This window comes from Aspergillus steynii (assembly GCF_002849105.1).
Source record: "Aspergillus steynii IBT 23096 chromosome Unknown P170scaffold_4, whole genome shotgun sequence".
In the NCBI taxonomy this organism is placed as follows: domain Eukaryota; kingdom Fungi; phylum Ascomycota; class Eurotiomycetes; order Eurotiales; family Aspergillaceae; genus Aspergillus; species Aspergillus steynii.
This window is the reverse complement of record NW_020194401.1, coordinates 3,562,429-3,587,997: the sequence shown is the minus strand read 5'-3', so window position 1 is coordinate 3,587,997 and position 25,569 is coordinate 3,562,429. Positions and strand designations below refer to the sequence as shown.

Sequence of the window (25,569 nt, the reverse complement as noted above, 5' to 3'; positions counted from 1 at the left end):
TTGTCGTTAAGAGACAGAGATGTGCCTGCCACACTTAAGGTGCCATTTCAGTATGGGCGTATCGTCGGTCCGAACTCGGTAGTTCGTGGTGGCCTAGAGAAAAGGAAGAATGTGGTAAACATAAAGGCTGGAATTGAGGTATAGCACTTCTCAGGAAACATGAGCGACACGAACCTAACGTGCACAGGATCATGTCTTCTTCCACACAAATATCACCGTCGGCACTCCTCCCCAGGAGATGCAGGTCTATTTTAATCTTATAGGCAACGAGTGCTGGATGCATGCAGCAAATTCGACGAGCTGCCAGTTTTACAAAGACCACGAGGACTGCGACGGCTACGGAGGATATAACACAAGCACCTCCGAGACCGCAGAGTTCATTAGTTCTGATTTTGAGGTCAACGATCGAGGCCCTAATGTCACTGGGGCTTTCTTTAAGGATACCCTAACAATCGGCAATGCTAAGATTAACTCCATGACACTGGGTGTTTCATACAATGGAATCACTAGTAGTAGGTTTATGCTTCATCGTTTGGCCTACAGATACAATACTAATGAAGCTCGTTAGATACGGTTGGTCTTGGATACGGAGAGCCAGGCAGTTCGTCGGTTTCGCTTCCCCAGGCATTGGCCGATGCTAAAGTTACCAATTCGCCTGCGTTCAGCTTGTGGACAGACTATGGGTACAACTACGGTGGCATGATTCTTTTCGGTGGTGTCGACAAGGCAAAATACGTCGATACCTTGCATACCCTCCCAATTGTGCCAGGGTCCTCGAACCTGCACAAAGCATTCCGAGTCAACATGACTGGTTTGCAAATCAACAAGACAGCGATTGCACCAGATTCTTTTACGTTAGACGCCGCGTTCGACATCCAGGCATCTCTCAGCCACTTCCCTGAATCAGTAGTTTCGTACCTTGCCAAGCAACTTAATGTGCAGAAGATTCCTGAGTCGGGACAAATCATGCTTCCTTGCTCCTTGATCTCCTCGAAGACCAATCTTACCTTTGAGTTCGGCTCGGCCAAATTTGAGTTTCCTATTGGCTCGTTGATGACCCAGACTAGCGTTGAGGAGGCTTATACTACGGATTACGAGAACTGCTATTCGGGAATTGTGGTCAACAGGAAGCTCAAAGATGAAGGCAGCATAGTGCTCGGAACCAACTTCATTAATATTGTCTACACGGTCTTCGATCTTGCAAATGATGAAGTGTCCTTGGCCAACAGAAGGTGGGATTCAGTGTCGAATAATATCGTTGAGATTACGTCGGGTTCTAATGCGGTCCCGGGTGCTACCACTACCCATGGTGAAAAAGACAAGACACAGGATGATAATGATGACAAGGACTCTGCTGGATCTACCTTTGAATTTAACAGGCTTACTCTTGGTTTTATCCTTGCTGTGGTGGGTTTCGTTTTGACATAAGGTCAATCTCTCGATCTTGGGTACATTGATGCACTCATAACTTGTATAATATTCTGGCTCACCAACACAACGAATGATAAAAAGCTATCATAATACGTCTGATAATATAAATAATACTAGGCTTTTCTTCCGGAGTCGTAACTGAGCTCCTCGCAGAATATAGGCGTAGCTGAAGGGGTTTTTGTCAGACGGAATCATGCTCGCTCAATAATCACTGCCTCAGAAGACCCAACAGATACAGTAGAATTGAAGATGCTTTCGACCATTCTCTTTCCAATCAGATTCCCAAGCCCATCTACTGTCTGACCAGCCCAATGAATCCCACTAGTAGCGTTGGATGACGGCCCTGTCAATCGAGCCACACGGACATCTTGTCCGAGAGCTGAGGACACATCAAAAGCCTTCTGTTTCCGTGTCGTGTTTTGATTAACTTCATCTAAGTTCAGAATAACCAGCTTCTTCGGCACAGTTTGGCCTGGCTCGTAAATGGCATAATGGGCGAGACCAACACCATTGAGGGATGGAATTGATGCGGTCCGAGCCCCGTCTTTGAAGTCTCCGATTAGGTCGGCATAGAACAGAAAGCCATAGTATCTAGCCAAATCACGCTTGGTTAGTCATTGTGAGGGAGGGCCATCCAGAGTTGAACACTTACAGGGCTTGAACATGTGCCTTAGTCCCATTCTGATGAACGGGTTGCCACGCACTATACGGATAGCCAACGCCGTTATGGAAATACAGCTGCTCGATGCCAAGCGTTGCGCTAGTAAGAGCGTAATCAATCATCCACAGTGCCGCTGCTAAGGTGTCAGATACACCTGACAGGCCATGGCAAGCTGCGCTGTTTGTTTCTCCCATAATGAACTGCGCCCCGACGCTACGAGAGGCCTCAATGCTGGGGAGATATTGGGCGACACCGGCGAGCGTGTTAAGGTGATTCAGGTAAAATGGGATTGTAATTTCAGCCTTTCCCTCATCTAAACTGATGTTAGCGGGCAAACAGGCGCTCGCGATTCCTGATGAATATCACATACCGGTACAAGCTTCCCCGAAATATTTATGCTCGCTGAATGCTGCAATCTCCGGCACAATATCCTTGACACCAAGCTTTGCCAATGTGCTAAGCGAAAAGTCTTGGGAGGCAGGATGGTTGGCCATTGAGCCGTATAAGAACCTTGGCAGAGCTTCTGGTCGCGAAGTCTGTGCAACAGATGCGACTAGCTTTCTCAGGTAAGAAAGCGACTGCTTCACATATGCAACCACGTCCCAACTCTTGCCTCGATTTCCGAGCTTGGTGTAATAGTAGTCCGGTTCATTTCCAAGCTCATAGTGGGTAAGTCGACTCAAGTTGAGGTAGCTCTGGGCAGCTGCCAGCTCGGCCATGGGAACCTTGATGTTCTCGTCACCCAGGTTAAGACCAAACGTGTACTTTTGAGAGCTTGGGGCGTTCTCATTCAGGACTTGAAATAGTCCAGCGTTGAATGATACGTTAACAGCATGTATGTCATCATCCGCGAAGGTACTGCTCATTGTCTCAGAGCATATCTCACAGTACCTTGCCACGTCTTGGGTGGCTCCACCAACACGGATATGAGGCGAGGCTCCAGTGCGGTCTTCGATGTTCTGTAGTAGTCGATGGGAAAGCGGGTTTGGCTTTCCAACGTCACCTAAGTAGTCGACAATGAAGTTGAATCTAGAGACGAGTCAGCATCGCCTCAGGGTATGATTATCCAGTTGAATTACTCGATTGACAGTCCAAGAAGTTCTCGCGTAATAGGACTCGCGGAGGCGAGTGCAGCTTCATTGTCGAATTGCACCTTTTCGGCTTGTGAGAGGGATATGCTCTGGATGGAATTCTCGGAGCCAAGTTGTATGGCCAGCGCGCTCAGTGCAAAGCCCAAAAGACACAGAGGCTTCATTGTGCCCACAGGTCGAGCCTCCTAGTAGTAAACTCACGCCGAGAAATACCATCAAGTCCTGTGTCCCAACCCTTTAGTCAAGGCTCGACATCTTTATATATATCCCTGTGGGCATGCCATTTGTCCCCTGTATGTCGGTGTTTGTTAATCATTTGCCGACGAAACCGGTTATTGATCTTCAGTATCAACCCCGCAGTCAATGATAATTCGACGAAAAGGTGTTAGTCAGGGCACTTGGATGGCTATAAAATATCGAATGTCCACTTCCCGAGCTGCTGAATATTCCCAACATCAGGTATAATTTTTATCTAGTCGGGGTTTTTGTGCTTGAACAAACAACATGCAATATACTTCACCACAAATATCCACATAGTACAATACACAAGGGTTCTTAGCAATGGATCCCCAGACGACCCAGTCTATCATCATCAAGAACTATATGCCGTCTTTCGTATGACGGGCTTCCCCCACTTTTGGGCTGCCAAGGCCAGGATCGCGGGGTCCCCGCATTCCGAAGTGGAGGGAATCGGCATTTGAAATTTCATCGTTTCTTAACCAATCCAGGAAGATGATGCACTGTTCCTCTCAGAAGAGCTCCTCTGTCCAGTATTTTGGTTGCTTTTGTAAGCATGTGAAGGGTTCTTTGAGATGAGGGGTATCAGATTCTGCTTCTCTTGGGGCTATGATCCACGGCCCGCGTTTGAAAAATGGTCTTTCCGCTTTGTGCTCTGGCAGATATTTGAGGCTGTTCTGAGAAGAGAAGCGATTTTGGCAAGACGTTGAGCTATCTCTTGAAGAGCAATCTTGCGGCTTTCTGCTGCCACGGTGGTATCTAAGACGGTATCAGTATATCGCTGTCTGAATGGGTTAACAAGAATTCTGACCCTGGGGCTTGGAAAGATTTCGCAAAGCGTCCTTTAAGCTTGGGAAATATCCATCAGAGGCTCTACCGCTGTCATTGGACTCTTTCAATCCAACAAATGTGGCACCTTTCGTCAGACTTTCAACCATTTCAGCTTGATCAGATAGCACAGGAGCCAAGTGCGTAATAAGGTTCTCAATATACACTTGGCAATTTGAGATTTTTCGCGGCTCCTGGACTGAGTCAGCAACCTCCTTCTTCGCAATAGAACCTCTGTGATCGCTTATTGTAACCCACCCGATTGTAGACATTGTTGACGCTGCTAAAACATTGCTTGATATTAGGGTTTTCCGAATTCTGAAGCTCTAGATTCCCGAGGATTTCATTTCTCGCAGCTTCACAACCGTAGTTCCCAATGTTTGTGTTAGAATTTCAAACAGGACTGCTTTCGACTCTATGGTGAATACTTTCGTGAAAGCACGGCGTTTTTGGACGGAGCTCGAAGTCGTCGGAGCTTGTGGTTGATTCTGAATCACTTGCCGGGTTTTCAATCGTCACCAGCTCACTGGAGATATTGACCGCTGTCGTGACAACATGTTGACCCAGTATACGCTCATGCTGGAAAAAATAAAGCGCCGGTTTTCGAAATTGTCGTTGGCAGCGATGCCCTTCCTTGGTTTTGGCATTGCAACGACTTTTGGAATCCATGGCTAAATGTCAAGTAGGATTATGTCAAGATGAAGATGGTTGGTGGTACTCTCCAAGACCATTCTCAACATTTATAACCAATTTGGCTAACACGCCCAGATTCAGCAGCATACCGTGTATTACCATCTTTAGTATGGGACCAAGTCTACCTCGGATAATCGTGACATCGAGAGATCTATCTCAATCAACCTCAAAGACACATGTGTAGTACATGGACAGCAAACCTGCATGTTTGACCAACGAATAACCCTGTGATCCGTCCCGGAGCGAAAGGCTGAGTCGTTTCAAACATCACTTGAAACACCCTGGTCTTTGTTTCACCGCCGGAATAGTGGCTGTCAATCTTCTACGTGGTCAAATAGGAAACGTGCGAGATCGTGGTCAATGGCCTATCTCAAACCCACTGACACCTAACGGTTCCTGGGGTTGTAAGAAGTTAATCGCCCTGTGGCCGGTTGTCGTCGGGTCTGTTAGCTTATCATCTCCCTGAGTAAGCCCGAACCAATGCATAAAGGCCCATTGTTAGGCTTGGGAGGCCCCAAAAAAAAGAAACTTATTTTCATTTCCAGAAATTTGAATGTCTTATTGGGCATGGTGGAGAAAACAGGAGATCTACAGTTCAGTGCTACCTGAGATATCTGTCCTGGAGAAAACAGTGCGACATGCATGCCCGATGGTGTGTTCGCCACTGAAATTGCCGAGCGTATAGGTACATGCATATTCTTTGGTTCATGGTGCATAATCACGCGCCTTTGGGGTGGCTTATAAATCGAGAGTGAATCAGATCGGGCAGATGATAAGTCCAGCTCTGCTTAAGTGTTCGCCAGTAGACAAGAGGAGCCAATCTTCCTGAGCGAACGTAGGAGAAAACGCAAACGATTTGAGATCCCCAGTCTAGTATTCAATATTATATCATCGTAAATTCGCCTGAAACTCCATGTCGGGCAACTGCTTATCTCGCTCCCTGGTCTTTAGGTATATGTACGCATCACCTGCCTCAGTCATGGGGATTGTGTTCAGGCAGGCAATGGGTTATGATACCCTAGAAGCCTTGTCATCATTCTTTCTAGTAGGAGATGTGGAATTGGGTAGTAAGTTTAATCTATTGAATCAAATCCTATATGGGTGCAAGCCAGGCAAGAGACACGAGAGACCGGGTGAGAGGAGAAGCCAAGCCTGGGCACCCCGCCTATGACGTCAACTGTCAGCTAAGGATCACCAGCGTGTGTGTACTAGTTCAAATATGGGCTTTTGCGGGCGTTCGTGGTGTTATTATTGGGCGACCTACATGCTTAGTCGGGTGCGGAAAGCGAATTATAGCGGATGGAAGACCACCAACTCATTTACGGCCCTAAAAATCTATCCTTAACAATCCAGTCGGTTTCAACTGCTTTATCATGCGCTATATTATTCTGTCCGTAACGACAATAGACCAATGCGGATATTTCTTCCACGACCATAGGGCTTCAAGAAAGGTGTCAACTGAGACTGTGGTGTTGCAACGAGTTCTAGCCAACACCAAGCCTCTGGATAGCCATGGAGATTGTAGTAGTCATCTATAAATCTACATGCTTGAGGGATTGTTAATGCGGCCTAACCAGGTATCTGATCGGCAACGCTAATTCTAATTGACATCATTTTATTTCCTAGAACTAAAATGCCAAACACAGAATGAATGGACAAGTAAATGATCTTGGAGAAAAGAAATAGAAGAAAGAACAACGCAAAACTCGGCGAACGCAGAACAGCAAATGAGCCCGAGCAGTTTGAGCCCATACAACGATATGGCTTAAATCTCTTCGCTACCCAATAAGACCCCCGATTTCAGTTCCAGAAAAGAAAAGGAAGCACCACGTTGAGAGGCTAAAGTCGGCAAGAGCGGTTTATCATTATCCCCACACATCCTCGGGCTTCCTACTTTCTAGTTAACCACCAAACCGCTGTCAGGCACAAACTGAATCGCTCAATTACTCACGTCTATCCAATTGTGATTTTTCCTGCGCCTCCAGCGGCCGCCTTGCCCGAGGTCACGATACCAGTTCGAGAGTAGCTGTTCCTTCCCTGGAGCTGGGCGTCACCTCCGTTGCTGGAGATATCACCAGCCTCGACATTGTGGTATTGACCCGAAGTAGCGAAGGATATTTCAGCTCCATCTCCTCCGCTTGCACCACCTGATCCACTAGGCTGTTGGTAGGACGCTGGTCCCAGCCTGATTGCTTGGTAACCAGTGGCTCGTCCACCATCGCCGGTGACGTTACCAACTTTCAGAGACCTGTTGGCAGACATCCTTGTCTATGGGATATAGCGGAATGGTTTATTATTGGATAAGAAATCAACAAAATGGATATCGAAATGTTTGGGAGAAAGTCGATCACGAAAGTAGGCTGGAAATGAAGAATTCAGTGTAGCGGTCGTGGGAAATGGCCAATATTTATCTGGGGTCGGTCACATGAGCCAAGCCCTATCTCAGCCTGAATAGGCAATGTCATCAACGTTCGATATGTGAGTTGGGCATAAGTAAGGCCAATCTTTCCCTTGTTTAACCGAATCTTCTATGATCGACTTATCGTACGGCGTGTCCTGCCACTTCCTGGTAGTCCGAGGTTGAAGCAAACAGATACCCCGTGTCTTGCCCTATATCGTCATTTCTCAGCCTCGTTCTTGACCACCTTTCGCAATTGCTGACGCTTCCATGTGCCATCTTTCACAGGATCTATACGTGGACCCATTCCATTAACCGAAATCTCGTCAAATACGACCCAACCTCCGAGCAAGCCGAGCCTTTGTGTCCCACTACCCAATCTAAAGCTTATCATATCAGTTTACTGATTTATGATCACAGTATTGACTCCCATATTCCCAGGTTCTGAACCCAATTCGTGGTCCTCGTGCCCACGGGCATTCAAACCGATTGGATCCCACAGCCTCGGTTCATAAGAAGCAGAAAGAAAAAGGGAATAGTCTTTGAAAGTCAGATTCCAAGAGCAGTTGCTGTCCCTGACAAACATGAGATAGGACATCAGCCACGTTTCCCATTCCAGCGCATGTAGCGGATTGGACACGAAGAATTGCCATGTGCCCGGGGGTGCAACCGATAAGTGGTCCAATGCTATCTCAGGCACCGTTCTCGTATACTTCTACTGCAAACGGGCCTCCAACTCCTGATATTTCCGTCGAGTATATCCTATAAAAGCACCTCATTGACTGGACTCAAACGCCCCAGGCAAACGGTTTCCCCAGCACTCAATTGCCCTCTTATACTCCTACTCATCTTTACACGTTCTTACCCTCTTCATCCCTGCCAGAATGTCCCACGAACAAAACAACAACTATGGGGAAGGCTTTTATAAGCCCAACCAAGGGTTCCCCGGATATCAAACCCAGTACAACCATCCGTACACCCCGCCATACAGTCCGCCACATCATCCACACAATCCTTATCATGATTGGCATTATCACTCTCAGTACTATCCCAGGCCTGATCCGCGAGCCGGATTTCCGAGCCCGCCTCCCCAGTATCAACCTCAACCTACCTGGGGATACGAACCCACCAATCCCCCTGCAAACGAAGGCAGAATGACCGTCAACAACAGCAACTGCGGTAGCGCCACCACCAGCAATTTCGGCAACACCAACATGACCAACTGTGGCAACAACCATCAAGGCAATCGTCATGTCGAGAATTATGGGAACATGCGGACCCAGAACCAGCATGGCACCCGGACTGCAAGAGTCGGCAATGTCTCGAGCAATGGCGGAAGTGCCAGCGCCGACACCAAGAACAGCAGCAAGGGCTATTTGCCGAACGCTAGGGTGAAGGCAGGCACCAATTACAATTCCGGATACCAGACTGGTGGTGGTGGAGGGTCTGTTAACATTGGTCCTGGTTTTTAGGTGATTTGCTTGTTCGGAGGTAATTTTCCACATCTACTCTCCCATTGATATTGTACTAAAATGAACTATAGTCACTCTATCCAAGGTTCTGACGGGCTCTTTTTTCCAAGTCTGTCTTTTTAATTCTTATTTTCTTCCTTGGCTGGCCATTACGACCGGGGTTTGCTTTTCTACGTTGTTTTACTTTGCTCTCCTGCCCTACTTTCTTCATTGTTCTTCTTTTCTCTTTTTTTTTTTTTTTTTTTTCTTCTTTGGTCTCCGGTCTTTAGATGATTGTCTCGTTTTGATCACGCTTGGTTCACAATTGATCTCAATATGCCTACTTTTCTACAATCCTTTCAACGACTCTTAACTATAGTAACTTATACATCTATTTCTAGTCCCGGCTTGACTTGCATGCGAAATATATATCTGCGAACTTATAGCAAATCGCACCGTAATTACTGACATGATTCTATGTTGTCTTTTCCTAGTTACTCTATTTCTCTACCTAAAAGATAAATAATTTGAATAAAAAAGACAGAAGCTGGACAAGAATTAGACAACGATAAAGTGCAGCCACACCACAACCTCGGATGACCAAAACAGGTTAAGATGAAGCCGCTTTACATCGGGATCTTGGCATGTTTGCACCGGCTGACTAATCCCGCCAAGACCCTCCCGGCTTTCTTGCTGGATCTTCCATTTTTGTACAACACTTCAACACTTTATGCCAATTCTGAAACACAATGACTTTATCTCGTCACAATGCCTCTGTCTCATCATCCGACAGCAAGCGTCTACGAGACCGATTGGCGCAGAAAGCCCAGCGGGAGAAACGAGAAGCTCGGATGAAAGGTCTGGAAGATCGCGTGGCGTTTTGCGACCAGAATCATGGACCGGCATCGATGCAGCAGTACACAGTCACCTTGAACCGAGTGCTCGAGGAGAACAAAAGATTACAGGAACAACAAGTCTTGTTCCGACATTTGCTGGGTCAATTTAACGATGTCTTATCTGAGAAATCCTCATCGCAGACGCTGCTCCCTCCGGTGGCGAATACTTGGCATCCAACTCCGGAGACGGGCTTGCCTGGGACTCTAGAGATGCAATCTCAGATCAAGAGTGGTCTACAATACGATAGCACAATATCTAGCTCTATCGGCACCGCGTCAGTGAGACACGAACCGAGAATAGGCCAACGTCCGACAGAGCCTACTATGCCGCTCAGTCTGCCAACCCAGCCCTCTCAGCCGGCGATCACACCAAACGCCATTCCAAACTGGTCTCTCACCCCAGTCAACGAATACGGAATGAACCCCGCCTTCATGCCGGCTACATGTCCATGGTTCTCCCGCCCGGATCTCGTGGCTGCGTGTCCGCCCGTCCCGGCCCCTCTGGATCTCCTCTACGGCACGCGACGTAACTACCTAGCGGACGAAATCAGCCGGGGCATGCGGCGTCAATCGCTCCGAGACCCGGAGTGTCTTGCCAGCGGGTGGTTGACATACGTGTATAGCAAATGGAGAGTGTCTCCGAACCCTGCTACCTTCGAAAGATTACCCAAATTCCTGCAGCCCCTGATGATGCAGCTGCAACGGGGACATCCGAACCTAATAGACTTGATTATATGGCCGCAGCTGCGGATAAATATGATTAAGCATTGGACGAAATATGACTACTGTGAGCTGATTGATTATATGTCCTGCTGTACGAAGGTCCGATGGCCTTGGGGAAGGGATATTTTGGAACGCGATGAGGCGGATAATTTACGCATTCCGCAGGATTTCTTTGATGTTTTCACTCAAGTGAGTGGATGGGGCTTGACGACGGAGTTCATCGAGAAATATCCCGACTTGGTGGAGGGAATGGATGTGGAGGCGCTGCGATTCTCCTATGATCCTGCAGCACGTGTGCAGTGACATGTGTGTAGAATAAATGTCAATGCAAAAGGTGAACGAATTAAGCAAGCACAACGCTCGGAACGATGACCTGATAGCTGCACCTCTACTGTGTCATACTCGTGGAAACAGCCCAAGTGGCTTGTCCGTACTTGGCACAGATGAGTCACGATGATGAATGGGGGCCGCCATGTTCCCCTGAAATCCGATCCACCAGTACAATGCTCTCGTGCGGAGTAAACCTGGAAGGTGCTTTCTGCTTTCTCTTATTCCTTTGGACACTATTGGCTATCACTAGAGGGGATTGTTAAATCTAGGCGACGGTGCGGAGCTTTGCCGGCAGATCGGCGTTGTGCAGACAGGGAGGATCCACTGTTGAATCAGTGCCCCACTAAGAATATCCAATCAAGGAGTCAGAATTTGTTCTTCTTGGATGTTTGCTTGAAAGAGCTTTCTCCTATTGGATAGACGGACAGAACCGAGGAGACTTGTTGAATCACAACTTGCAATGCAGATCGCGGATGTTAATGGAAATTACGGAGTATACGCGGGTTAGCCATGGAGTACCGATTGTATGAAAATAGATTGAGAAAAATTAGAAGATATGGCCCACAGGGCAAATCTACTTAAACTCCATGCACTGGCACCTAATTCCAGATGTATCCTTTGTTTTTTCGCCTATTCCTATCATCGAACAAATCTTTCTTCCATGAACAGCTTAACATGATGATCGCAATATTGGGCATTTTTCCAACAGTTGACCCTACTGTGGTCACTAGTTTTCTGGTACTAAGCGTACTTGCTTTCTTGTTCTACATCCAATCCGGCACCAGCCTCCCCTTGGTCAACGGAAAAGAGCGGTTGGAATTTCGTCTCAGTCCAGCGAAGAAACGATTTCTTGTCGATGCTAAATCGCTCATCGCGCGAGGCTTGAAAAAGGTATGCATCGATGGCCAACTCACGATCAAAACAGAGGCTAATAGGAGGGTTGTATACCAATAGTGGAGCGTCTTTGATATCCTGACTGATACTGGCCGGAAAACCTTGCTCGACCCCAAATACGCCAACGAGATTCGCAACCATCCGGATCTGAGCTTTGGACATGAAATCGCGCGAATTTCATGCACATATCCCTGGCTTTAAGCCGTTCAAGGAGGGAACAAACCCGGACAATATAGTTCAGGATGCTGTTCGTATGAAATTGACGCAGAGCCTAGGTGAGCATGTTATGGACAGAATGGGTGTTTTGATTGAGTTATTGACAAACTGAAAGGCAGTGTGACCAAGCCATTATCGGACGAGACTGCGGTTACATTGAGATCCCACTGGACAGATAACACTGGTGAGTTTACCTTCATTTTGAGGGGCTTATATTACTGACAGGATCAGAATGGCACACTATCAACACCAAGGAAACCGTCCTCCAGATAGTCGCTCAGCTCTCATCCAAAGTGTTTCTGGGCGACAGGATCTGCCGCGATCCCAGATGGCTTCGAATCACCGTCGACTATACGGTTGACTCTTTCCTGGCCGCCCAGTCTCTCCGAATGTGGCCTACCATCTTCCATCCCGTTGTCGCACGATTCCTCCCATCCTGTCGGAAGGTTCAATCTGAATTGCAGGAAGCTCGTGAAATCATCAACCCGGTACTGGCGGAGCGCGCGGCCGAAAAAGAAGCCGCAGCACGACAAGGAAGCACCCCGAAACGCTACACAGACGCGATGGAATGGATGGAACAATGTGCGAAAGGTCGACCGTACGATGCTGGTGCTGCGCAACTTTCCTTTTCCCTTGCGGCTATCCATACTACCTCGGATATGCTCACTCAGGTTCTTTATGACCTATCCGGGAAGGATGAGTTGATTGAAGCTCTACGTGAAGAAGCTCGCACCGTGATTAAAGAAGATGGATGGCAGAAGACTACACTCTACAAATTGAAACTAATGGATAGTATGCTGAAAGAGAGTCAACGGATGAAGCCAATCAGTGTCGGTATGGTTCATCCACGCCATTCACCTAGCCAAGGTAGCCGCTAATAGAGGACTCTAGTTTCCATGAGACGTCTCGCAACGAAGACTGTTACTTTATCGGACGGCACCACAATCCCGAAAGGTACTTCGATCTTCGTCTCTAGCAAACGCATGTGGGATCCAGAGATATACCCGAATCCTGGGACCTTCGACGCATATAGATTCCTGCGACTGCGCGAGACTCCGGGCAACGAAAACTCCTCGCAATTGGTCTCAGTGTCCCCGGAGCATTTCGGCTTTGGTCTGGGCAAGCACGCTTGTCCTGGTCGGTTCTTCGCTGCGAATGAGATTAAGATCGCACTTTGCCATATTTTACTCAAATATGACTTTCGACTGGAGGAAGGTTCTCAGCCTGAGATTATGAAGATGGGATCTGAGATTAGTGCGGATCATTTTGCGAGATTGCAGATTAGGCGGAGGGAGTCGGAGATTGAACTTTAGCTACCGTAACACGTCATTATAGGGAGATTCTTCATTTGTTATATGTATCTAAATACATCTCTCTCATTGGGACCTTGTACACGTGTCAGACTTTCTACCTGGGCCGAGTACTTGGTCTTTCGGCGTTAGTGCTCACCCCTTGCCACTCTTCGCTCCCTGCCATTGTTTATGGATCTATGACCTGATAAGGCATTAGCTTAATCCTCCTCGTCCCCCGACCCTCCCGGATTAAGGTCTGATTCCTCAATCTCCTCCATCTCTTCCAGCGCATCAAAATCCAAGAAAGAATCGCCATCATCCTGAAACATGTCGCAGACTTCATTCGTTTGCTCCGAGCTAGTGACTAGAACCTTGACGATGCAATTCACATCCTCTGAGCGTCTCAGTCCTAACACCAGCTTCAACACGGCGAGCATGTCATCCATAAAATCGTCAGTCTCGTAGCGTCCAATCTGATCAATGACTATAGAGAGTGTGGTTTCCGCAGGAATCTGCCGAACGAGCCACTCGAATACGGTGGCCAAAGTTTTCATCTGTCCCTTGGCTATGCTTTGCAGTTGGAAATGCTTGGCCGCCGCACCCTGTGGCCACAACGTAAAGTCAAACGCATGCTGTTGCAGCAATTGGGCAATGAATGAGGTCAGCATGGCGACTCCCCCGTAGAGGCGACTTTGTGAGTTTGAATCAATTCCGCTATCCATTGAGCTGCAAGACGAGGTGTCATCGCTGCCGTCGTCGTGCAAAGAGCAAAACCACACGAGCCGCACGTGGTCCTCCCGGCCCTTAAGGGCCGAGCAGACTAAGGCTGAAATTAGGGACACCCCAGACAGTTCGTAGCCATCCGCATCCGGGTCGCCTTGAATGAGAAGCTCCCTGGGATATGGGACAGCTATCCAACGGCGGAATTCTGGACTAGACACAGCGGCTTCAGCCCGGCCACGTGACGAGGGCGGGATCTGCAGGCGATGGAACAGAACATGGTTGATATCGACATTTTCGTTGTGGTGAGGGCCCAGTTTGGCCCAGAGTATGTCCTGGGTGACAGGCATTGGCGGCGGGGGTGGAATCCAGGAAGGAAATAGTGTCCATGCTGGCGGGGGAGCTAGCATCATCAAGGGTGGCATAAATCCGATTGGCATGGGCATGATTGGAGGCTGAGGCTGTATACTTGGGGATGGACGGTCAGACTTGGGGGATTCAAGTCTGTCAACTTTGTCTGCTCGTTAAATAAGTAGATCCAGTCAGCTATTGAAATGGTTTCATAGAGATGGGATCGATCACATACCACACAGCCTCTCCAATATTAATCTTTGCTCTTCACGATCCTTTTCCTCCTGATCTTCCAATTCTCGTTTCCGTTTCTTTTCCTCCTCTGCCATTTGGAAGAGGTCCTTCACCATGTTAAACATGCGGGCATCCCGAACATCTGCTAGGTGAGCTGCGTCGTCTAATTTCTGCATATTGACGCGACCTATCGCCGTAAGGTGTGCCGCGCCCTGGATGAGCATGTTTAAGCCGGTCCGATTGCTGTGCTTATTTGCCTCGTCGGCGAAGGTCACGAGGCGGGAGCTGTGTCGCTTGATTTCGCTCATACTCTCTGTCAGGGCGCTCTGGTAATCTTTCCCTTGCGTTACGGAGCCCCATATGCGTTTCCCTGTTGAATGTCAACAGATAGTTAGACATGAATCTATTCCCTGCAGCTTACATTGGCTACTCTGGAAAAACACCATCGCATCTTCGATGGCTTTCAAGATTGCCACAACCAAATCCACGGATGCTTTTTGGATCTTCCGATCCCGGGTGTAGGTGGCGAGAAAGAATTCTATCCTTTCAAAGTCCTCCTCCAGCGTTTGGGGGTCCAGGGCTGTTGCCACCTGCTCGCGGAACTGGGCCGCCGTCGCTGCGGCCTGTCTCGACATACCAGGGGTCAGTCCACTTTTTCCCAATTAACTGGTCCTCAAGAAGGAAAGCTGCACTCACATCAAGCAGGATATCCACAGCCACCAGAAAGGGCGAGATATATTCCAATTGGGCACCAATTTTGGTGATGGTCTTCAGCTGGTCGGTCTTTCCCGCTATCTTTCGGTAGGATTTGCGGAAGATTGCCTTCACACTCTTTCGTTGGGGAATCTCATATTTAACCTTCGCCTTCTCCAACCTGTTGCACACGCCTTGCCAGCTCTTCTCATTCCGGATGCTAAAGCCAGCCTTGGCCAGCCCTTGCGGCTCCGGATGCTGATCCTTTAAGCCTGTCATGGACTCAGGAAATATTTGAGCCCAGAACTTCATGGCATTAACTGGAGCTGACTCCGGGCGCGGCGGAATCTGCCCTGCGTCTGGGCCCAACATCCAGGCCGGTACGAAATCCTGGGATATCGCATCATATTGAAGGTGCGTATGCTTGAAGGCTGGATGCAATTCAGGCAGACGGTTCTCCATAAAGTCGATCGTCGCAGCCCGTCGGGCTGGCCTCGGTCGTGGAAAAGCCCCCGTATACATTTTCGAGGTCTTGCGATGGAACAACCAGACAAGACTAAGCACCTGAAGGGGGAAGGGGCCGAGAAAGAGGGGTTGACGGGAGGGTGAGAAAAAGAGATCCGTGCTGTGTATGGACTGTAAATTCCCTCATAAGAAGGCAATGCATCAGATGACTGGTGGAAACTAGTCAGTGGCTTGAGGCAGAGCTTGACATGGACCCTCAATAGGTATTATTGTAAGTGAGCCACAACAACGCCAACCGTATGAGAGTCTCTCCAGTATTCCCCCAAGCGCTTGCATAATTCAGTAACTACCAAACAGTAGAATATCTCTGTGACTCGGATTATAAATCAAGAGAGAAAGAATAAGACGCAACAGCCCATATGTAGAAGGTAGACATCGATCAGCTGGTCGGGCCCAGCCGCGAAGAAGGCAGGATCGTCGAGGAATTCTCCCTGCGTTAACTCCTGCTTTATTAGCCAAAAGAGAGGGAGGGGCAGAGATACAAAGGATTAGTACAGAGGAGAGGGAGACTTTTGTCCACGGAGACAGCAGGGCAAACAAACAGGCGATGTATCTGATACGTCCATGGCGACGCGCCAGTATGCATGTCAGCCGCACGCATTCCGGCAGGATCCACTCCGGTTGACTTGGACGTCGCCCAGACCAATGAATCGATGGGAATCGGGCACCATAGCTATCGGTGACTCTCGGGGATTCGGAGAAAGGCCGTCGATGTCGATCGAGGGGAGCCACCCTAGAGAGTAGAAATACTGCACACGGACTCCGGGAATGTTGAACCGTCATGCACACGGGTCTAGAAGTTGCAAAAGATTTACCATCGTCTAGACATAATATCATGGCTATAGTGGAGGGTGAGACTCGACTGCCACCCCCGGCAGGTTCGCACACTGCTTGCAGTTCATCGACTATGAATATCCCAACGGCAGATGCTGTGGGAGCGAATGAGATGGACCATGTCAAAGATCGGTTCGACCATCCCGACACTGCCATCGTGCAGCTGGGCGAAAAGGTCGAACAGCTGCAGCAGAAGCTCGAACATGAGCGCAGAAAGCGCGAGGAAATGCAGCGCTCACTTGAGTTCACCGAGCCGCATGCTTCCATGGGGAGACCTTGGATGCTGGAATTTGATGTATATCGGCCATCAATTTATGACAATGGTGGAGTCGACGATGTATACAGCGAAGAACGGAAGCGTTTACTCGAAGGCATGGGGTTTGACGCTATGCATGGGCGCAAACGGGCTATGATGCGTGCTATGGAAGCGGAATTGATCTGGTTGAAACGGGAAGATGAAGCATGGATGAAACTATCGAGTGATGCCGCCGAGGAGCGCGAACGTACCGACCAGATGAGGAAACGACTATTCGAGCTGCAGGCCCAAAACCCGCAACAGGGCGCTGAAACAGAGCCCGAAGAGCTGCAAGAGGAGAACGACGATCCTTCCTCGGTAGCCGACAAAAAGGAAGCGACCTATCCACCGGATCGATGGCCAATTCCCCGTCTCAATCGAGTAGAATGGAAATCTTTCATTCGCCTTGCGAGAGACTTCGCTCTGGATGTCTTGGAAGGAGAACCCTCAATGACATATTTGCCTTACAATAGCTGGGGCAGAAAGCCCTCACAGCTGATCGATGATACTCTGTCAGCCACCAAGAAAAAGCAGTTTGCTCCAGGCCAAGGGCCCATGCCCGAGCGCATCCGAATAAATTCCCACCATATCATCTCAATTTTGCAGAAGCTGGATTCGAAAAACTTCGATAATGAGCATCAGCCTATCGTTATGGTCCGGCCTTTCAAAGCGTTGGTATACTTAGAAGAGCAAATCCGTCAAATACATGAAGCCCTGAAGGAGAAGCATCAGACCCACTCGGACTCCGGCCGGGAGCCAAACACGCCGCAAAAGAACAGCGCCGATGAAGGAAAGGAATCGCAGGTCTCCGGGCAGCAAGAGAATGTGCCTGAGCAGGAAGCTGAACAAAGTGAGGAACGACAGGAGGAATTGAGCCCTGTGGCGAAAGTCCTCGAGGATCCTTTTGCTTCTTCGGCGGTAGCCCTGGAGCAGTGGGAGGTGCTCGTTGAGTTCCTGGACACGGATCTCAAGATGAAGCTGGAGTGGCTGCGAAGTGACAAGTGCCAGAAAGTGGCCTTTGCCGATATATGGTACCTCTTCAAACCTGGAGACGAAGTGGTAGACCAAGGGGGGAGGCAAGCGTATCGCGTGATTGGTGTTACAAGCCCAAGCCACCAGTTTATTTCCCCTTATCGCACCTACGGGGGTGGGTTGCAGGTAGCCGATAACTCCGCCGTCATCTTATTCTGCGTGCACATTGACTTCGATGGCAAGATTCTGGGTCCAGTGCTTCGGCGATTTGCCATCCCCCGTTTTGATGGCGAGAAGGCAGTGACCTCCTTGCGCGTCTATCCCCTGAGATTTGTTCAATCTCGTATGGCAGAAGGCCACAGTCAAGGCACCATTCGAGAGAGGCTGATCGCCCGAGGGAAGCTTTTTATGGATGTGTGCTCATTTCAGAAACACATGCACTATGGTGGTCTCACATTAGACAGTCGAGAGCAAGTAGATGGACAAGTGGTGATTGACTTCGAAAGGGCCTTGGAGACGAAGGACCGGGATCAGGGTCGGGCAGCCAGGGGCTACGGCAGCGAAGATGAATCGGATGAAGAGGAAAATCTGGCATGGCGCCCTAAAATTGACAGTCTGCTTGGAGTCGATCTTGAGCACCAGGAGAGCTCAACCTGCTACGAATTTTGCTGCAGGCAGCAACAAGTGTTGACCGACCAGTGGGCAGAGGTCAAGCGCACCGAGGACTACCGCAACAGCCTCGTGCCCGAGGAGCGCTGGCGGGAGCCCTCGCTTGCCATCGAACCACGGGCCAAAAGCTCCCTGTCACTCGGACGGGCTCTGGGAGAGGAGGATTACGTTATTATGAGCTACCGCGTGTTTGGATTCATTCTGCGCAACCGCAAATGGGGTAAGGCCGAGTTTTCACGGAAGTGTTCTGGCGCTGACAGACCGTTATGCAGCTAAGCTGGATCTCACGCATCTCACTTATATTCGACGACCTCGGGGAGAAGCTCAGGTTGGGGAGCAGCCTCAAGAGATGGCCTTTAATCAGCTGGTGCTTGATCCAGGGCACAAGAAAATGCTATTGTCGCTGGTAGCGCAGCATTACCGAGACAAAGAGTCTCCGACCGCTGGGAATGAGCAAGTGGACATCGTTCGGGGAAAAGGTATTCGAATGAGCTGGTCAACGTGTCGTAGGATTCGCTAATGAGCTTTGATAGGCAAGGGCTTGATAATTCTCCTCCATGGTGCCCCTGGAGTGGGGAAAACCACTACGGCAGGTTCGTAAGCCTTAATGGTATCCCTACCCCCAAAGGCGGTTTGCTAATTGCTAACCGTGTCATTTACAAACAAATTAGAGGGTGTTGCGGAATTATTCGAGAAGCCGTTGTTTCAGATCACCTGTGGTAGGAAACCGTGTGCCCTTAGTGAAGTCACACGCGGAGATTGACTGACTGGGAACGGCGATGTAGGCGACCTAGGGAGCACTGCCGAACACGTCGAGCGCGCACTGGAGACCAATTTTGCCTTGGCCAATCGATGGGGCTGTATTCTGCTGCTGGATGAGGCAGACGTCTTTCTGGCCAAGCGATCTCCTCAAGACTTTATCAGGAATGGGTTGGTTTCGGGTAAGGCAACGACGCAGTCCTGCCCCGTTGTGTTCCTTCTGGCTGATCCTCGCGCTAGTCTTCCTCCGGGTACTCGAATACTATGCGGGGATTCTTTTCCTTACCACAAACCGCATCGGAGACTTCGACGAGGCGTTCAGTTCTCGCATTCACATCAGCCTGCACTATCCGCAGCTGACCCTTGATGCTACCACGGAGATTTTTGAGCTCAATATCCGGCTGATTAGGGACCGGCTTCGACGGAAAAAACGGCTGTTTGACATTGATGAGAACGAGATTCTGGATTATGCTAAGAAGTACTGGACCAAGCATAAAAGGATGCGATGGAACGGCCGGCAGATTCGAAACGCCTGCCAGACAGCTTTGGCCCTGGCTGAGTTTGATGCTGGAGGCGGAGACCACGAAAAGATCCTCGATCCAAACGCTGAGATCAAGTTGTCCGTCAGTCATCTCAAAACAGTAGCCCGCGCCTATCGGGAGTTTATGTGGTATTTGAACAAACTGTACAAAACAGACCAGAATCGCCTGGCTCACAGAAAGGGACTCCGAGCCCCAGAGCTGAATGGGAAGGAGATATACACCTCGGACGAAGAAATTGGCCCGGGTGAGAGCGATGAAACCGATGCAGGAGAATCCCATCTTTCATCCCACAATCCGGGCAAGCAGCATCAGTCGGCCCCTAAGCTGACTCCAGCTGCCACATCGGTCTCGAGCCCCCAGATGGGAGCTACTAACCTGCCGCAAGCATACCCAGGTGGGCTTGCTGGGAACTATCCCTCGGCGATGGCGCAGGCCCAGGCAGGATATCCATTTTTCAACGCGATGATGGGATCGCCACAACAAGCGCAGCAACAGGAGCCCTTAATTCAGCACCAGAACGCTCAAATGATGCAGAATATTAATCCGGCGTTGTACCAACAGTTCCTCCAGCAGCAGGCCCAGATGCAGGCGGCGGCCGGGTTTCCAGGGGCTGTGCAGGGCCAGGCAGGCTTCCTGGGAGATGGTGGGCCTCGCAAGCAGTAAACTTAGGTTCAGCTATGGGTCTGTTACTCGGAAGCTACCAAGTATCGTGAAGCTCTGTGAAACGAATAAAGTCCTTGAATTCGGATGAAGACCTCGAGGATCGCCGACTCGCCAAGCCCATTGTGGGTCACATGTTAAGCTAACTATGTTGGGAAGGTGTCTGTCGTTACCTTATAGCGTGTCTCTTCTTTCAACATCAATCTTTATCTTTGTCTTGGTTTGCATTTTGATTTGAATTTGAGTTTCAGCTTAGGATTCGCTGATTTTGAATCTTTCTCTTCAGATGTTGAAGAGCTTTCTTTGCCCTGTCAGTTTCTCAAAAAGGACTGTAGCTCACGATACGACCCAGCTTCCCTTCATGCCATATTCTAGTAGGCACCTGCAACTAGATATCTTTCGAAGGACTACTGCGATTGGTTTGCTTATAACTGCCCTCCTCTCAGCAAGCCTGCTACAGCCTCGACTAAGCCGCCGCCTTCCCGCGCGTCTCGTACGGAAGAATCAAAAACACGACGCCCGCAACAAGAAACAGCGCTGCAGAGATCCACACAGGAACATCCGTCTCGATCCCAATATATGCCGCAATGATCGGCGCCATGAGACCACTGAGCCTATTAAACAGAGCGACCAGCCCATTCGCAGTCCCGCGGACCGGCGCAGGAAACAATTCCGGCGTATAAGAGTAGAGTAAGCCGTAGACGAGATTCTGAAAGAACGCGATAGCGCAAGTGAATCCAATAACCCCGGCCTCGGCGCTTGCGCGCGTGAATAGAAACAGGAAAATTCCGGTCCCCAAACAGGCGAGAGTTCCGGTGCCTTTTCTGCCGATGCGTTTGAGGTCGACGGTGAAGCCGCCGAGCAGGGAGGCTGGGATGCCGCACACGGCTTGGATGGCATAGTTGCGGTAGGTCGTTGAGATCGAGGAGTCACCTTGGGAGACGCCTTTGTGTTCCAAGAAGATGGGTATAAAGGAGTTGTAGAGGGGGTAGGCCATGCCGATTGAACACCATAAGAAGAGAAGGGTGGTGGAGAGGGCGAGACGGGGGGTCGAGAAGAGAGTTCGCAGTTTTTCGGGCTTGTATTTTTCCAGGCTACGTGATATAATGTCGGTTTGGTTGGGACCTTGTACATCGGTGTTTTCTTGCCCCTCAAACTGTGCGTTGATCTCCTCGAAATGTGCCAGTGTGAGCCAGGTGGTTCCGCCGTTCCTGCCGGCAATCTTCTGAACAACATCAACTGCCTTGGAATCCAAGCCTTGGCCTAGGAGATACTTCGGGGTCTCGTAGATACGGAAACAGAAGCGAAGCAAGAACATCGCCATTGTTAGACCACCGAAAGTCCAAAATGTATATCGCCACCCGAGGTTTCTTCATACGCACATCTTGCAGCTTGCGAAGAGCAGGAGAAATTGGCAATAAGCGGCCAAGCGATCAAGGCTGCCACAGCCTGGCCGACAGACCAGAGTGCTGACTGCATGATGAGGAGATACTGATGGGTAGCTGGTATATACTCAAGAAAAATGGCACTATCAACGGGTTGGTTGCCGCCGGTTCCGAGACCAATGAAGGCACAAAAGGTCGAAATGGCCACGAAGTTGGGGCTGCCTGCACCGACGAGTCCAGATACTGCTGAGATCAAAAGGGTAACATTAAATGCTAGCCGTCGACCGATAAAATCGGCTGTTATGGGCCACACGGACGATCCGACAACTAGGCCGGCATACTTGGCGACAGTGAGGAATGCGATACGCTCGACAGAGAACTCGTTTCTCACTGGAGCACTGGTTATAGTAATGGCTTGCATTCAGAACTAGAGGAAAGGTAAGACACACAGATTCTAATGGAAGATCTTATAAGTGTTGCTCACATTGTCAACAAACCAGCCAAAACCAGTCATGGCACAGACTTTCCACTGAAAAGGGCCCATTCCGATATCGATCAAAGCTTGATTCAGCAATGCAACCTTTTTCTCGTACAACTGGTTGGTCGCAGTTGAAATCCCTCTTATGTCAATACCATGGTAACTGTTCTCCGTGATAGCTTCATGTTGCGAAGGCTTCGGTACAGTCCTCTCAAGATCATTGAGGCGAGAAGTCTTGAGACCGTGCCCCGTTGTCCCAGACGTGGAGGGATTCATGCTTCTTGCTCTGCGCAAGAGCTCTTCAGATAGAATGCCCTGAACCGAGAGATATCAAATTGTAAATTGAAGTTGATGACGAATGTGAAATACGCAGTCCACCAAAGAACTAATACTGGATTCGTGACTCCAGAAGCAGTTTGGCTTCTCTCTATTGAAGGAAGGAATGCGTTGATAGCGAACATGGGAAGCATCTCCCTCAAGCAGAATGGAATTTCGAGTCTGTCACCTTATGTTCTCCCTATCTTTCTTTGTTTTTCTCGGTCACTCTTCCCCTCCTCTTCCCCGCATCTGTAGATTAGATTCATGAATGCCGAGAATTCTTGGCACCTTATCGCGATGCAATGATCAAGACACAATTATCTCAGACGCCTCCCTCCACTACCACCACCTATACTAAATTAGACATTTATTCTACCATCGACCACCGGGACTCAAAGACATAAAGGCAAAAACATACAACTCCATGTATATGTCGGTCCTCACCCAGCCCAGCGCCCACGGGGTTGCCGTTTTGACGCCAGCGCTCCGGCGGCTTTAGGTGAAGCCTTTAGTCCCCTAAATATTTTGCAACTATCAGAAGTTATATTTTGACATTACTATAAAAAAAATAAAAAGAAGGGGAATGCACGCTGTTAAAAACCATGGCGCTGATATTCCCCCGCTTTTCTACTTTTTATACTCCAGATTGCTTGTTCAAGATGCGTCAAGATCTGGCAGGGAGATTTAGTGTGGTTAACCTCGATGACCACAATAATAAAAATATAAAAAAAGCCGTTCTTTTAAAGACAGAGGCGGATTATAAGAAACTTTTTAAAATATTGAACCAGTAGAACATGGGAATTATTCGCCGTTCTCTAATCAATATTTATTAACTTAAACCATTACCTCCTATTTCTTTTTTTTTTACTTGTAGTTGACTTCCAGACTCTCCCTCCTCTCCCAGGCAGAAGTGGAGCCATAGAAACGAGTAGGAAGCCATAAGATAGTTATTCTGTTTTCTAGTTATTCTAGATATTATTATTCATATATAGATTTATTTATTTTCAGTTTATTGTTATGATCTATCTCTATTCTAATTCCATTCTATTTTATCTTTTATTGAGATTGATATGATTCTTATGATGAGAAATACCATATGTCAATATTAGCTAAATGCAGCCGCCTTAAGGAACGGCTTACCAGAAGCCGACCTAATCTCTCTGTTTTGTTGCCTCCCTTTATCTCTCCTATCTCTTTAATTCTTCTTCTCTTCTTCTTCTCTGATAGAAGCAGGTCGATCCTTCATCAATTTCGCTCTGACTGACTGGGCGTTGTTGTGATTTGGCCATAGTCGTATCATGTTAGACTGCTTAGGTGACTCAACAGTTGATTATGAAAGTCACTGTTAGTTTTATCTTCTTCCTCTTTTTCCTTATATCTGTTATTCCCGTTGAACCGCTACCTAGATAATTGAGAGATGAAGATTATCTTTACTTCTAGATTGAGCGCTATTACAGCAGTTGCCCCTCCTGCGAGAAGTATGGGATGCCGTCGAACGGATGATGCCGGTTACCAGTAGCCGCGTGAAATATTAATCTACTACTAAGTGCGTCTCAGCTACCCAGTTCTACTCTAAGTAGATACTAGGCTCAGTAACATATCCATATTCATATTCTCTTATTAGAGTATGAGTACACTAATAAACTATGATCTGGGATGCAGAAAAGGCTGGATCAGACCCCGTATAGACCTGAGGTATTGACAGACAATTTTCGTTGGCCAGTCGAGCCTCTCCACAGGGAGACTCTGTCGAATCGTCGGGACCTTTCCTCCCTTAGAGCGCTCAAATTGTACACTGACATTGCCAATATCTCCCTCTTGACTTTTCCCGGACGGTCCTCCACGAAGCCTCCTCTAGGGAAACGCCGGAATCCCTAGGGCATGTCCTTGATGTCATCAATAGTACAATGAACAGGAAAGTCAAGGCCACGATCCCCCATAATTAAGGCTATGCCGGAGAGAGAGGCGGAGACACAGTCGGTTTTGTTGTAGGGACTTGCGCTGCCCTCGAAGAGCTTACTGCACCGTCCTAGCAAGAAATAATGTCTTGAACGACTCATCGGACAGGTTGTATTGGCTTTTTCGGCTGCGTAGTGGCAGCAGTTGGAGGCAGATCGTTTGCACTCCCAGTTCCAGGCGGACCAGGGCTCGCTACAGTCTTTCGTTGGATTAAGGTCGACCGCTGCGGCAGGGCAAGCAAGTAAGGCAAGAGCAGAGAGAGCAAGCGAGATTTTCATAATGAAGCATATTCTGTCTAGTAACGAAGGACATTTACACGGGGAGGAGGTGTTCTTTATAAAGTATTTTCGCATAAATGCGGAGATTTCTGCTATAACACGCAACACCTGCTCATACCGAATCTGGCAAGCATACGCGATGGCTGTAGGTGGCTTACATCCGTATGCATTTGCACCTTGTCTGACCAGTGGTTGCTGTGAACCCCTCGTATATAATCTCGCTTTGTTTATCCATATATGTACGATACTGCTCCGCTTGGCTTCGAGGATATAACCTTTAATCTTGGCGACAGCGCGACATCGAAAAGGCCCGAGGACGGTATCTGTAGCCGAGCTCCTCCCCGCTCATCCGTCCGCTGTCCGCATCGTAAGATCCCTGAGGAGGTCATTCATATCGTGGCCCACAACCCGGTGAGTATATCGCGTGGGTGGACTTCCGGTTGTGGAGACTAATAGATACGCTATGCCCAAAGCCTAGTGGATCATGATTCACGGCCCGCAAATCTAGGCTTTAGTTCCTCAGATGGACAGAACCATTCCCAGTGCAGTGTTTAAATTGAACTTTAATCTAGCCATTTTCTTCAGTGTTGCAAAAGGATAAAGGACAGCCGAGTGAGACAACAGGTAAGCACTAAGGCGGCCGAAGGAGACAGATGGGACTTTTGGCTTGCACGTAAGATTGGTAGCTTCAGTATCACCCAGGAAGATAGCCAAGGTTACATTAATTGTAGTTCCACTTCTCCATGCTTCATCTCG

At 48.8% G+C, this 25,569-nt stretch overlaps 12 protein-coding genes across 12 annotated transcripts; 6 read left to right on the top strand and 6 right to left on the bottom strand.

The window, feature by feature from the left end:
- Nucleotides 1-187: 187 nt before the first annotated feature.
- P170DRAFT_312183 (acid protease) lies at nucleotides 188-1,299 on the top strand (the record flags this gene model as incomplete). Its single annotated transcript, XM_024843255.1, has 2 exons — nucleotides 188-512; nucleotides 569-1,299. Coding segments are annotated over 2 exons (1,056 nt in total), but the record flags the coding sequence as incomplete, so codon positions are not given.
- A 323-nt stretch (nucleotides 1,300-1,622) lies between these two features.
- P170DRAFT_357055 (glycosyl hydrolase family 79 C-terminal domain-containing protein) lies at nucleotides 1,623-3,347 on the bottom strand (the record flags this gene model as incomplete). Its single annotated transcript, XM_024844193.1, has 4 exons — nucleotides 1,623-2,022; nucleotides 2,084-2,405; nucleotides 2,463-3,121; nucleotides 3,172-3,347. The coding sequence occupies 4 exons, from the start codon at nucleotides 3,345-3,347 to the stop codon at nucleotides 1,623-1,625; spliced, it is 1,557 nt and encodes a 518-aa protein (XP_024705024.1).
- A 680-nt stretch (nucleotides 3,348-4,027) lies between these two features.
- P170DRAFT_476007 (uncharacterized protein) lies at nucleotides 4,028-4,917 on the bottom strand (the record flags this gene model as incomplete). Its single annotated transcript, XM_024853310.1, has 4 exons — nucleotides 4,028-4,179; nucleotides 4,232-4,442; nucleotides 4,507-4,604; nucleotides 4,677-4,917. 4 exons carry the CDS (start codon nucleotides 4,915-4,917, stop codon nucleotides 4,028-4,030), a joined length of 702 nt encoding a protein of 233 aa, XP_024705023.1.
- A 1,977-nt stretch (nucleotides 4,918-6,894) lies between these two features.
- On the bottom strand, nucleotides 6,895-7,203 carry P170DRAFT_426589 (uncharacterized protein; the record flags this gene model as incomplete). The annotated part of the gene is made up of 1 exon (XM_024847720.1): nucleotides 6,895-7,203. One exon carries the CDS (start codon nucleotides 7,201-7,203, stop codon nucleotides 6,895-6,897), a length of 309 nt encoding a protein of 102 aa, XP_024705022.1.
- Nucleotides 7,204-8,223: 1,020 nt separating this feature from the next.
- P170DRAFT_476005 (uncharacterized protein) lies at nucleotides 8,224-8,811 on the top strand (the record flags this gene model as incomplete). Its single annotated transcript, XM_024853309.1, has 1 exon — nucleotides 8,224-8,811. One exon carries the CDS (start codon nucleotides 8,224-8,226, stop codon nucleotides 8,809-8,811), a length of 588 nt encoding a protein of 195 aa, XP_024705021.1.
- A 705-nt stretch (nucleotides 8,812-9,516) lies between these two features.
- P170DRAFT_437255 (bZIP transcription factor) lies at nucleotides 9,517-10,761 on the top strand. Its single transcript, XM_024849322.1, has one exon. The coding sequence runs from the start codon at nucleotides 9,540-9,542 to the stop codon at nucleotides 10,710-10,712; it is 1,173 nt and encodes a 390-aa protein (XP_024705020.1). The 5' UTR covers nucleotides 9,517-9,539; the 3' UTR covers nucleotides 10,713-10,761.
- A 631-nt stretch (nucleotides 10,762-11,392) lies between these two features.
- Nucleotides 11,393-13,162, top strand: P170DRAFT_495894 (cytochrome P450; the record flags this gene model as incomplete). The annotated part of the gene is made up of 5 exons (XM_024854088.1): nucleotides 11,393-11,630; nucleotides 11,836-11,912; nucleotides 11,969-12,033; nucleotides 12,081-12,683; nucleotides 12,741-13,162. Exons 1-5 carry the CDS (start codon nucleotides 11,415-11,417, stop codon nucleotides 13,160-13,162), a joined length of 1,383 nt encoding a protein of 460 aa, XP_024705019.1. The 5' UTR covers nucleotides 11,393-11,414.
- A 60-nt stretch (nucleotides 13,163-13,222) lies between these two features.
- Nucleotides 13,223-16,084, bottom strand: P170DRAFT_510209 (uncharacterized protein). The gene is made up of 4 exons (XM_024854752.1): nucleotides 15,143-16,084; nucleotides 14,868-15,069; nucleotides 14,448-14,816; nucleotides 13,223-14,378 (listed from the first exon to the last, which is right to left on the bottom strand). Exons 1-4 carry the CDS (start codon nucleotides 15,659-15,661, stop codon nucleotides 13,360-13,362), a joined length of 2,109 nt encoding a protein of 702 aa, XP_024705018.1. The 5' UTR covers nucleotides 15,662-16,084; the 3' UTR covers nucleotides 13,223-13,359.
- Nucleotides 16,085-18,172: 2,088 nt separating this feature from the next.
- P170DRAFT_437252 (ATP-binding protein) lies at nucleotides 18,173-20,682 on the top strand. The gene is made up of 6 exons (XM_024849321.1): nucleotides 18,173-18,654; nucleotides 18,707-18,913; nucleotides 18,968-19,027; nucleotides 19,106-19,153; nucleotides 19,220-19,375; nucleotides 19,434-20,682. Exons 1-6 carry the CDS (start codon nucleotides 18,201-18,203, stop codon nucleotides 20,396-20,398), a joined length of 1,890 nt encoding a protein of 629 aa, XP_024705017.1. The 5' UTR covers nucleotides 18,173-18,200; the 3' UTR covers nucleotides 20,399-20,682.
- A 179-nt stretch (nucleotides 20,683-20,861) lies between these two features.
- Nucleotides 20,862-22,443, bottom strand: P170DRAFT_447325 (MFS general substrate transporter; the record flags this gene model as incomplete). The annotated part of the gene is made up of 5 exons (XM_024850864.1): nucleotides 20,862-21,658; nucleotides 21,778-22,178; nucleotides 22,230-22,234; nucleotides 22,265-22,375; nucleotides 22,414-22,443. The coding sequence occupies 5 exons, from the start codon at nucleotides 22,441-22,443 to the stop codon at nucleotides 20,862-20,864; spliced, it is 1,344 nt and encodes a 447-aa protein (XP_024705016.1).
- Nucleotides 22,444-24,158: 1,715 nt separating this feature from the next.
- Nucleotides 24,159-24,832, bottom strand: P170DRAFT_437251 (uncharacterized protein). The gene has a single exon (XM_024849320.1). The coding sequence runs from the start codon at nucleotides 24,811-24,813 to the stop codon at nucleotides 24,451-24,453; it is 363 nt and encodes a 120-aa protein (XP_024705015.1). The 5' UTR covers nucleotides 24,814-24,832; the 3' UTR covers nucleotides 24,159-24,450.
- A 70-nt stretch (nucleotides 24,833-24,902) lies between these two features.
- On the top strand, nucleotides 24,903-25,307 carry P170DRAFT_191978 (uncharacterized protein). The gene has a single exon (XM_024842707.1). The coding sequence runs from the start codon at nucleotides 25,051-25,053 to the stop codon at nucleotides 25,264-25,266; it is 216 nt and encodes a 71-aa protein (XP_024705014.1). The 5' UTR covers nucleotides 24,903-25,050; the 3' UTR covers nucleotides 25,267-25,307.
- The last annotated feature ends 262 nt before the right edge of the window (nucleotides 25,308-25,569 follow it).